This window comes from Loxodonta africana, chromosome 19, assembly GCF_030014295.1.
Source record: "Loxodonta africana isolate mLoxAfr1 chromosome 19, mLoxAfr1.hap2, whole genome shotgun sequence".
In the NCBI taxonomy this organism is placed as follows: Eukaryota; Metazoa; Chordata; class Mammalia; order Proboscidea; family Elephantidae; genus Loxodonta; species Loxodonta africana.
The window spans coordinates 6,942,187-6,953,292 of NC_087360.1; the positions used below are offsets into that span (position 1 = coordinate 6,942,187).

The 11,106-nt window shown below is 57.5% G+C and overlaps 1 protein-coding gene across 1 annotated transcript; it reads left to right on the forward strand.

The window, feature by feature from the left end:
- Window positions 1–536: 536 nt before the first annotated feature.
- Window positions 537–10,555, forward strand: CDK2AP1 (cyclin dependent kinase 2 associated protein 1). The gene is made up of 4 exons (XM_064272119.1): window positions 537–797; window positions 5,211–5,308; window positions 7,046–7,172; window positions 9,734–10,555. Exons 1-4 carry the CDS (start codon window positions 743–745, stop codon window positions 9,799–9,801), a joined length of 348 nt encoding a protein of 115 aa, XP_064128189.1. The 5' UTR covers window positions 537–742; the 3' UTR covers window positions 9,802–10,555.
- Window positions 10,556–11,106: the final 551 nt, after the last annotated feature.

Sequence of the window (11,106 nt, forward strand, 5' to 3'; positions counted from 1 at the left end):
GAAGGCCTTTGGCGTTTGTCAGAGCCTTAAGGAGTCATAGGCCCCCACAAAAAGGTTAAAAACCACCTAATACACAGACAAGAAGTTTATTTAAAATCAGTGTCAAGAACTGGTTATTCTCATCATGGGTAAGAGCCAGCACTCGGTATCTGGAAAGATCTCCGTGCTTAAAAGCCCCAGTCGCCACCATTTTCTCCAGGTAATTTTCCATCCCTGCCCCCACAGCCAAAAAAAAAAAGGGGGGGGGAGAAGTCATTCTTAAATTCTACCTAGCTATTAAAAAAAAAAAAAAAATTAAGCGGTAGATTAACGTCCTCCCCTCCCCGCGTCGCCGGAAACGAAGGCAGAAGAAAGGGGCCTCGCGCGACCGGCCGCCCCCAGCCCCCCGCCCCCCAAACTTTGCCAAGTTGCGGCGCCGGGCGCCGGGCGCGCGCGGAGGCGCGGGGCGCGGCCGGCGGGCGGAGCCCTGACGCCGGGGGCGCGGGCGCTGGGCCGCCCCCTCCCGGCCCGGGCCACCGCCGGCTCCGCACAAAGTTTGCGGCCGCCCCTGCGCCCGCCGATGTATGGGTGATCGACTGCGGCGGGCGGCAGGGTGAGGGACGGCCATATTTGCCGGTGCGCCCGCGCGTCCACAACAAAAAGTGCGCGGGAGCCCGGCGGGCGGACGGACGGGCGCACGGCCCCGCCGCGGAGCCGCCTCGCCGCCCCCGGCCCGCCGCCCCGGCGCGGCCCCCGCGGGGGGATGTCGTACAAGCCGAACTTGAACGCGCACATGCCCGCCGCCGCCCTCAACGCGGGTGAGTGAGCGCCCGGTCGCGCGCCGCGCCAAGTGCCGCCAAGTTGGGCCCCGCGCGCCCGGCCGGCCAGGGGCTCCCGGGGGCCTCGCGGCGTGGCCGGGGCGCCGGGCACCGGGTCCGGCCCGTGGCAGAGCCGCCGCCGCCGCCGCCATGATTCCGGCGCCGCGCGCCAAACTTCGCCGCGTGCCTCGTGCCCCCCGGGCCTGCTCGTGGCCGGGCCGGGGGTCGGGGCGCTGGCAGCCGCGGAGCCCCCACGCCGCGGCCGGGGGATCCGGGGACGGAGCGTGCGGGCCGGGAGGGAGGGAGGCTTTTCTTGCTCCTTTTTCCTCCGGCGGCTTTTGGGCGGCTCGGCGAGGGCCCCTGCCGGCGGGAGGCGGCAGCGCGCGGGCGCCGCGGGGCGCGGGCGCCTGGGGCGCGGGGCAGGCCCGCGGGGGGCGCCAGGCTGCGGGGCTTCACCCGGGCAATGCTGGGCCCAGGCGGGAACGCCGGGTTTGCCAGGCTGCGGCCGCCCCTGGGGGCGCGGGGCCGGGTAGACGGGCCCGGAGGCACTGGCCTGGCCGGGGACTTAAAGGGTAAAGGGGGTCCGGCCTGGCGCGCGGAAACGGGGGGCGCCCAGAACGGGACTTGCGGGAGACCACCTTTTGCGCGCGCAGAGTCAAAGTAGTTGGGGAAGACCCGCGGCTTCTGGGTGTCTTGGGCGGTGGGTGAGGGCGGCATTTCAGGGGCCCAGATCTCGGAGCCCCTAAGTCTGTCATGGAAGGCCCCCCTTCTGCAGAAATCGGGAGGTACGCATCTCCCCTCCCTGGAGGGCAGGGGGTCCCGGAAACTCTTCCAGAAGTTATCAGGCAACCTTCCTTAGGCTGTGCCCAGGGGGTGGGGTACCTGGGAGACCGAGGGCGCCGTCGGGGAGGGGAGGTAAAATTGTTGGGGTTGTGGGGTGATTGGCTTTGTCTCCTCACCAGGGACCTTTAGACACTTGATTGGAAGCATACGTCCAAAAAAGCGGGGCGCCTTGGTTGGGGGAGAGGGCCAAGGGCCTTGCCCTGGGGTGGGGGGGGGAGGGTTGGCTCTGCTCGCCAATATGCCAAGCTGGCAGCTTGCCCCGAGTTTCCGGCCTGGCCTCCAGACGTTGACTCCATAACTACAAAAATTCTAAAGGGACCTATAAGATTTAAAGAAAAAAAAAAAACAAAAAAACTTCTTGGACACTGAGGTTTTGGGGTTGGGAAAGGGTTAAGATTAAGGTTGCAGATTGGGGTGATCTGAATTGCTCAGATGTGGGCTGTGAGCCGCCGAGAGCAAACAGCCCCCGTTTTCTCACATGCCCTCACCTCCCGTGGGTCCGCAGGCCTTCCTGAGACAGGCTTTGTTGCCTAGGTAGGATGTCTTCTGCTTCCATCTCTCTGGGGGTGGGCAGGGCGGAGGGTGGTGCCAGCCTGGACAGGCGGGAATTCTCAGGCTGCCCTGGTGTAGTTGAGGCAGGGGCCCCACACTGGGGTCCTGAGGGATTGGGGTCACTGAGGGTAACAGGGACACCCACTGAGGACCCCTGCAGCCCTGTTCGGGACTAGCTGGCACCTGTAAACAGTCTTTCTTCTATCTCCTATGGTGCATTCCAAGAGGAGTGCTGTCCCCAAATCGCTGTTTTCTTTTGGGGGGCCTACATGCCCCTGCGGACCCCTTTGCAAAAAGCGCTGTCTCCCCATTTGCATCCAAGATGGACTCTCCGCGCCCCTCCTCCCGGCTTCCCTGTCATCATCCCTCACGCCCTGCAGCCCAGCCTCCTGCTCGTGGGTGGGTTGCCAAGCCGTGGCCTGGCCGGCGGTGGCGGAGTTAGACAAAGCCCCCACGTCCCCGCTGGAGAGGCCCCCCCCTCCCCGGGGCGCCCCGAGAGGCGGGAAGGCCGCCAGCTCCCCAGGCCCGGGCCGGCTCTTTGTCTGGCGTGGGGGCGGGGAGCTCCGGCCCCAGGAGCTTCCTGGCCTCCTGCTCCTGCACACTGGCTCATTGTCTGATGCTCCTCCGCGGAGGGAGACGCTGCGCTGACGTGGAGTCTGCTTCTCTTGGTGGCCTCCCTCCGCCGACCCAATGGCCCTCCCTGTGTCTGCGGGAAGGAGTGGCCAGGAGAGGAACTCGGGGGCCCTTTCTCCAACTCTTTCCAGGGCCAGAGGCACCCCCTCCAGCACTGAAGAAGGGACTGACAGTGGCATAGGATGGGGGTCACACACTATGCTGCTGGGGTGACAGGACAGTCAAGCCCTGAGCTACTGCCTGACTGCCCCACTCCCACCAAAATGGGGCAGTTTCTCACTCCTACTCCCTTTCCCCTTGGCCCCCAAGACCTGACTCCAGTGCCATCAAACAGCAGGGTCTAGAGCCTTTAGTTGTTCTACCGGAAACCATTGCCTCAAATAGCTGGGGAAACTGAGGCCCAGAGAGGGAAGGATGTTGTCTAAGGTCACACAGCCAGGAGTGGCCCTTGCCCATAGGAGAGAAGACAGGGCAGGGGGAGAAAAGACAAGGAGGTGGGGTGGAGCAGAGGCCACAGGGAGGTTCCGGATCTCCTCCTGCCTGGAGCTAGTGTCTTCTAGAGGCCTTGAAGAGTTGGGCCACTCACTCTCCCCAGGTTAGCACTTAGCATCCATACCTTCCTGAGCCCAGGGAGGGACCATAACTTGTGTGGGGCAGGATTAGAACTCAGGTCTGGGTGCACAAAGCCTGTGTTTCCCAAGCCATACTCACCACCCCCTGCCTTCCAGTCCCCTGGAAGGCTCAGGAAGTTGGGGCTTAGCTGATGTGGTGGGGGGGCCGGGGCTGGAGGGGGCACTGGCCCTGTCCCAGGCTGGGCTCTGGCCACTGAACACCTGCCCTTGCCTTGGAGTGCTTCCCTGATGTGAGTAGCACTTACAGGTGTGTTGTCATCCCTACCTTGTAGACAGGGAAACTGAGGCTCCAAGCAGCCCAATGATTGGCCCTTGACCAGCTTGGGGGTGGCACAGTCGGGATTCAAATCACGTTTCTGGGTGGCCTCCCAAGCTTCAGCATAAACATGGGACTGAGTAGGGGCAGCTGGGCAGGCCTGGGACCTGAGAGGGTATCGAGTGCAGAGCTGCTCCAGACTCCTGGACAGGAAGGTGGGCATCAGTGGAGCTTCTGTGCTGCGTCGCCGGGGCGGTCTCTGGCCCAGATCTGTGTCTCCCTCCCTCTACCGTGAGGGTCCCTGATCCAGGGTTCCCAGGGGCCCCTTCCCGCTCCCTGTGCCTGAGCTCCTGAAGTTACTTCCGCCCGGCCCCTCCCCTTGCCCATCCCAGTCGAGCAGCTGGTCGCTTTGGCCGGCCTTGGCACCAGCTGTCCATCCCGGGGCCAGGTCTGTGAGGCTGCTGTGTGTGTGAGAGGGACCGTTTGGCTCTAGGGGTGGCGGGAGGGGAGCTGCTCCCCATGGGGCGTGGAGTCAGGCAGGCGGGCGGCTGCTGAGGAAGACTAGGTAAATTCTCCATGGTTACCGCTGTTTGTAATTCTGCAGGACGGCTTTCACCCGCTAATGGCCACTCGGACGCCATTATGGGTCTGCGTGCTTTCAGCCATGTAGCCGGAGCTGAAAAAGCCCCCTAGGAAGATCCCTAATCCGGGAGACCCTGAGACCCTTCTCAGTCCCTGACGGCTGGCCCAGGGCAGGGTCTCAGAATGTTGCCTTCCGAAAGTGGGGCATCCTCTTGGGGTACAGAGGAACATAGGCTGTCAAGAGGCCTGTCTCCTCTTTGGGGAACAGAGGCTTAGAGAGGTTGGGGGACTTGTCTGGGGTCAGAGTCCAGAGGGGCGGTGTACCAGAGGTCTCCAGCCTGGGGGTTCTCATCTTCCAGGCCTTCTCCTGTCTTCCTGGCCCTGTAAATCTCTGCAGTGGTGCTTCGGGCCCACAGAAGCACAAAGACTTCCTGTATTAGAAACCTTAGCCTGGGTGTGGACCATCCTCAGTAGGAGGTGGCCTCGTGGCAGTGATGTAGCTGTAGGGTATCATCCTATGGGGAGCAGGACCCAGGAAAGGGGACCGGCCAGGATGCTGCCTGCAGTAGCTGTTGGCTTCATCTTGGGTACCAACCTGCACAGCTGGGGAGAGGCTGCAGGGTGGGAAGGAGCAGTCCTGTGATCGACTAGCGATGCCTGCTGTGGTGACGGGGATGAAGACTGGGGGTCTTTGGTTACATTTTTACTATCGATTATCTAGGCCAAGTGTCAGGGCCATGGCCCGCCAAACTAGAGGTGAAGAATTGGGGCTCTGTCCTCCAAAGACAGAAAGCTGCTGTTGGTGCTGTGGGTTCTGGGTGGGGGACCTGTTGCGGCACCCAGAGCCCCCATCTTGGGTACCACTGGCCACAGCCACGCGATTCCTGACACCTTCTCTTCTCTCCTGCCCCACAGCTGGGGGTGTCCACTCTCCTGCCACCAGCATGGCAACATCCTCTCAGTACCGCCAGCTGCTGAGTGACTATGGGCCACCATCCCTCGGGTACACCCAGGTATGGCAATGGGGTGATGGCATGGAGGGAGGGTTTGGGGGGGCTGTCCTGGGCCCTGAGAAAAACTGGACACGTCCTCCCGACTGTCAGGGAAGCAGAAACAGTGGATGAGGCAGAGGAAGAACAGCGATGGGGTGGAACAGCCATCTGAGCTCCCTCAGCCTGAGACCTGGGCTTGGTTTGTGCTCAGCCTACAACGCGTAAGATTGGAGGGGTGACCAGGGCCATGTGTCACATGGGGACACATGGAGGTGGGAGGAGAAGGGAAGCACAAGGAAAGGCCTGTGAGCGTCCCAGGGTGGTGGGCCTCCTCGTTCGTTTCCTCGGAAGGAAGGTCTGTAGAGACCTGGATTCTGGGTCTCCAAGTTTCACTCTCACTCCCTGTCCAAAATGTCTCGGGCCCAGTGAAAACAAAGACTGACCCCAGACCTCAGAGCTTTCCACATTTGAGATAAAGTGTGTTTCGTGGAGAGCTGGTGGCTGTGAGCGGGACCCTAGGTCAAGGCTGCTTGGATTTCAGCCCTGGCTTCACCTCCCGCTGGGCAGTGACCATCTCTTAGAGGCCCAAGACTCAGTTTCCTCATCTGTCAAGTGAGTCTAATGCTAGTTCTGACCTCAGTGGTCAGTGAGAGGCATCCTCAGAGTGAGCTGCTACTTCAAGTACGTTTTGAATCTACGACGTGGGGTGCTGCTTCTGGGACGGGAGCTGGTGAGGCCTGGCCCTGTGTGGTAGAACATTCTGAGGATTGTTCCTTGCAATGGCTCCTACTCAGGACTTGGCCTGGTGGCAATGCCACGTCAGGCCATCCTGTTCCTGGAGGAGAAGCTAGCGTGGAGGGAGCGGGGGCGCTTGAAGATGTGGCTGTAGTGGGTGGATGTCCTGGAGTGGCAGAGCAGCGCCCTGGCCATGAGGCAGCGGTGGTATGAGGCTGCGTGGGAGAAGGAGAGGAGGAGGGACCTGGAGGTCCAGAGGAGGCGTAGGGAGCAGGTCGAGGAGCTGGAGGAGGGGCCCGGAGGTGCAGAGACAGAGGCAGCAGGAGAGGAGGGAGGCACAGGCAAGGGCCTTGTGCGGGGAGATGGTCACCCTGGTGCAGCTGTGGGAAGAGAAAGACGCTGAGGATGAGGAGGGGCTGCAGCAGGCAGCCTCAGCCCCGCAACCTGTGGGAAGCCCTGCCACACTGCTCTGGGTGCTTGCCTCAGGGACTGTGGGGTGGCCTGGAGACATGGGGTGCCCCTACTGGTGGGAGGATGGGGTGAATTAAAGCACAGAGCAGGCTCTGTCAGAGGTCTCTGGTGACCTTTGCAGCCCCAGTGACCCCAGGTCTAGCTTTCTTCTTATCCAGCCTTGCCACTCTCCCTGGACACTCAGCCCCCAGCTATCTGAGTTCTAGAGGTTTCTCTGCCAGCCTTTCCTTCTCTTGTTCCTTGAGATGGTAGAAGAGCTTTCTGGAAACTGCTAGGTGGTTTCATTGGAACCAGGCTCCCTACCCTGTGCTGTCCTGGGAGCTGGAAGGCCAGGAGGGCATGTGCCTCACCCAAGCTGAGACAGCAGCTCCAGGGTCCTTGGCCAGGCTGCCTCCACTCCCCGCGGCAGCCTTTGTATCACTGCCCTAGCCGTCTGTGCAGAGGCCTGTTCTGCTTGTCAGCAAAGGTCAAAGGGAGGTGGCTGCAATCCTGACCACAGCGTGGGGGACACACTGAGGTTTGCATTCATCTGAACCCATCTTCTGCTTCCAGGGAACTGGGAACAGTCAGGTGCCCCAGAGCAAATACGCCGAGCTGCTAGCCATCATTGAAGAGCTGGGGAAAGAGATCAGACCCACCTATGCAGGGAGCAAGAGTGCGATGGAGAGGCTGAAGCGAGGTGAGTCTGGGCCTGGGGCCCTGGGTGCTGACCAGCAGGGCTGACCAAGTACTGGCTGAGAACTTCTCTGATGATGGAGGGTAGGGTAGGGAAGAGTCTCCAACCCACTGGGGTTCCTGTGTTTTTGCAGACTTCTGTCTGGTGAGGTGGCAGGTGGGGTCTCTGCGGTAGGCACTGCTCCTTCGGGTCTACTGGGAAGGGGCTCTTGAAGGCCACTTCTCTTCATTCAGGGGTTTCTGAGAGAGGCAGCCCCAGCCAGTGAGTCTCCCTGGCCTCGGGGCGTCTGTCTCCTTTTAAAGGACTTTTACGGCCTAGACACTGCAGCTTTGCCTCCTGGCCTCTCCGCTCCTGTTGGCCCCCCAGTCTTGGGGGCATCAGGCAGGACATACAGGAGCCTCCTGTCTCTGGGTGAGGCCGGAGACACAGCGCTGCGTTGGGTTTCACCTGCGTCTGGAACTGCCCTCTGCTACCAGTGCTGTGCTGTGCTTGTCCTGGGCTCTGGACGGGAGCACAAGAGCACTTGTGAGTTCTTTTGTGATGGTAGAGGGAGGGAGGCTGGTGTCAAAGACAGAAGTGCCTCATGTGAGGTGGGACTGACCGGCTGACATCAGGAGGAAGTAGAAGGGCCACTGCCTCGTTACGTAAAAGGGGAGAATGGGATTCGATTTCAGAAGGTGGCAGCGCGGAGGCGCTTTGGCTGACGCACTGATTTAATTTCAGGAGGGTTTGGGGGTTCTTAAAAAGGTGAGAGAAGCCACTTTGGAGAAAGATGAGGGAGGAGCATCCCTTGGTTACAAACCTGTGGTGGAAAGGGGGGCTGCTGCTGAGGTCCTGACCCTCTCCAGCTGAGGACAGGCTCCTTGGCTGGTGTTTCAGGAGCCTTTGTGAAGTGGTGAGCTGACTGCAGAGCTAGTAGGGGGAATACCAGGGACAGGCATGGGGCCCGGGGAACCTGGCCAAGGTAGAGGGTGTCGCTGAAGAGGACCTGGGGGGAGACCTGGAGCCTGACCCCAGCTAACCCGGAGTTGGGTGAGCATTGCTGTGCCGTTCCAAAGGCAAAGGAGGAAAGACCTTTCTGATAACGAGTGCTGGTTACCCTGGGAAGATGCTTACAGGCCATCTGCAGTCACCTCCAAAATGCCAGTGGTTCAGGCCAGCACACGGATGGACATACTGTGTGGCCGTCCTGGATAGGTCCTGGGCGAGCTGTTGGTCCCACAGTAAGGAGTAGGACCTAGCGCCACCCCCCGACCGAAAGACCAGCCCTAGGCAGCCAATTTTACTGTCACGGCAGGGTGAGAGGGTGGGAGAGGGGATGGGGGAGGCAGAAACAGAGCTGACAGGTTAGTAACCTGAGGCCCATGAGCCAGGAGCAGTTTTTACATTTTTTAATAGTTGAAAAAAATATAAAAGAATCCTATTTTGTGACATGTGAAAATGACGTGAAATTCGGCATCCATCAGTAAAAATTGACGGGAACGTGACCATAGCTGTTGCTTGTGTATCATCTGCGACTGCTTTTGTGATACCATTGCAGAGTTGAGTGATTGGGACAGAGACTGGGGCCAGCAGAGCCGAAAACACTTGCTGTGTGGCCCTTTACAGAAAAAGTTTGCTGACCCGTGAGATAGGCTGTAAGATTTGTGAGGTGAGGTGTGGACTCCTAAACTTCAGCTGTCAGTGCCTGGTGGTGGGGGGGGGGTCATTCATAATTTCCTCTGGGAGTCATATCTTAGAAGGAATAGAATTCCTGTTATCTAGTAAAATCAATAATTCATGAAGTTCAGTAGAGGTGAAAGGGAAAAAAAGGTCACCACCACACCGCAGAGATCAAAACCAAACTGTCGAGTTGATTCCGACTCATAGCAAACCCTATCGGACAGAGTAGAGCTGCCCTGTAGGGTTCCCAAGGAGCAGCTGGTGCATTCGAACTGCTGACCTTTTGGTTAGCAGCTGAGCTCTTAACCGCTGCACCACCAGGGCTCCATAGAGATCAAAGATGGAGGGAATCGATAGGGCAGAAGATGGTGGAACGACTCTGGGAGGGAGGGACATCACAGTGGACCGAGCGTTTAACATGAATGAGTGCTGCTGTCTTGCACCCTACATGTGCAGGCTGGAAGTATTCTCTTGGCATACTTGACACTAGTCAAGCCCTTTCTAGAATTCAGAATATGAAAAAGCCAGAGAAAAATAACAATGCTTTGAAAGGAGTGGAATCTCCAAAGTGGGGCAAGCTTAAAGGACTTGGGTGGAGACACATTTATTGCCATCAGCCACCAGAAGGTCATAAAGGAGAGCTTGCTTCTTATCCCCTTGAGTGCAAGAAGACAAGTGGAGGGGGAGACGACGAAGAACTTGGGCTACGAGGGAAAGGTTTTGAAAGGTGGGATGGGATTTGCTAGAACCCTTTAAAACCAATTGCACGTCTGAGCGGTGTGCAGGTCCCGAGTTCCCTGTCAGCGTCAGGGTTTTATGGCTGGATGGTCAAGGGATTCTCTTCTGGGTTCCACTGCGGGTACTGTGCATTGGATGACTCTCGGCCTTTGCTTCCTTTTCAGGCATCATTCACGCCAGAGGACTGGTCCGGGAGTGCCTGGCTGAGACGGAACGGAACGCCAGATCCTAGCTGCCTTGTTAGCTCTGAAGGTTTTCCATCTTTTTCCAAAATGAGATGTTACAGCTCATCTCCCGTTTTGTTTTCAAAATGGTAACTCCTTTTTTTTTCCCCTCCCCTTTTCGCTTCCATGGTTCACTAGGCTGTGAACCTACAGTCTCTAAGGCTGAGAAGAGATTTTGCAGTTAACTAGGATTTGCATTTTCAGTAATTAGGAACTACCCAGGTTTTTTGTTTGATTGTTTTTGTTTTTCCGTTTTTTATGCATCGATTTAAAAACTATACAGAAAGTTATCTATCTCCTGGCAAACTGCAGTTTGCCTCCAAAATACTAGTATCTCATCTTACTCTTCTCTTTTGAACACGTTTATGTTGCCCCAGTTGTTCTTTGTCCCTTTTCGTAAGCTCATACAACTTTGAAGATTTGGTTTCTAACGAACACTGACAACACGCTTTCGTAGGAGCTGCCCCAGTTTGCCATCCAGCGTAGATTCTGCTGAACTGAACTTTTTTGCTTAAGTATTTGCATGACTTTTAGTGCTTTGAAGTCAGTTTAAAAAATGCACAAGTTATAAATACAGAAGAAAGAGCAACCGACCAAACCTAACAAGGGCCCCCGAGAAATTTCACATTAAGACTGTGTGTAGATTTCAGTTCTGCGTTTACTGTAAGTTGATCAAAACATTGAGAAAAAAAGATGACTCAGACTGTTTGCATCTTTGTATGTATTTATTACTTGATGTAATAAAGCTTATTTTCATTAACAGTTTGTTTGAAAATGCGGGTTCCGTGAATTGAAGGTCACAGTCTGTGAGATGTGTAGGATCCGCGTTGAAGGGGCTTTTCCCCCAGCCCAGAGACATTCTGCGTGATGATGTCAGCACAGCTGGCTTAAGTTAGAAGGCGGGGATAAAGTGAAGAGGCATTTTAGGTACGATCTGACTTCAGCAAACCTCAGTGCCTACTGGGAAAATAACACGAGTCGTGTTACTGCTTTTACCCGCTGTGGTGCTCAGTTAGGCCATTCTCAGTCCTTGTTGTTAGGTGCCGTGGAGTCAGTTCCAAACTCATAGTAACCCTAGGGGACAGAGTAGAAGTGCCCCAGAGGGTTTCCAAGGAGTTGCTGGTGGGTTTGAACTGCTGACCTTTTGGTTAACAGCTGAGCTCTTAACCACTATGCCACCAGGGCCCAGTTCTTAGGTGCTTCTTATCCTGTAAGCATGTCCCGGGTGCTCCGGGAATCTTCATATAATTTGGCCACTGAACTCAAGCCAGCTACATGATCTGGTACCCAACTGAGGAATTGTCTGGTCTAAT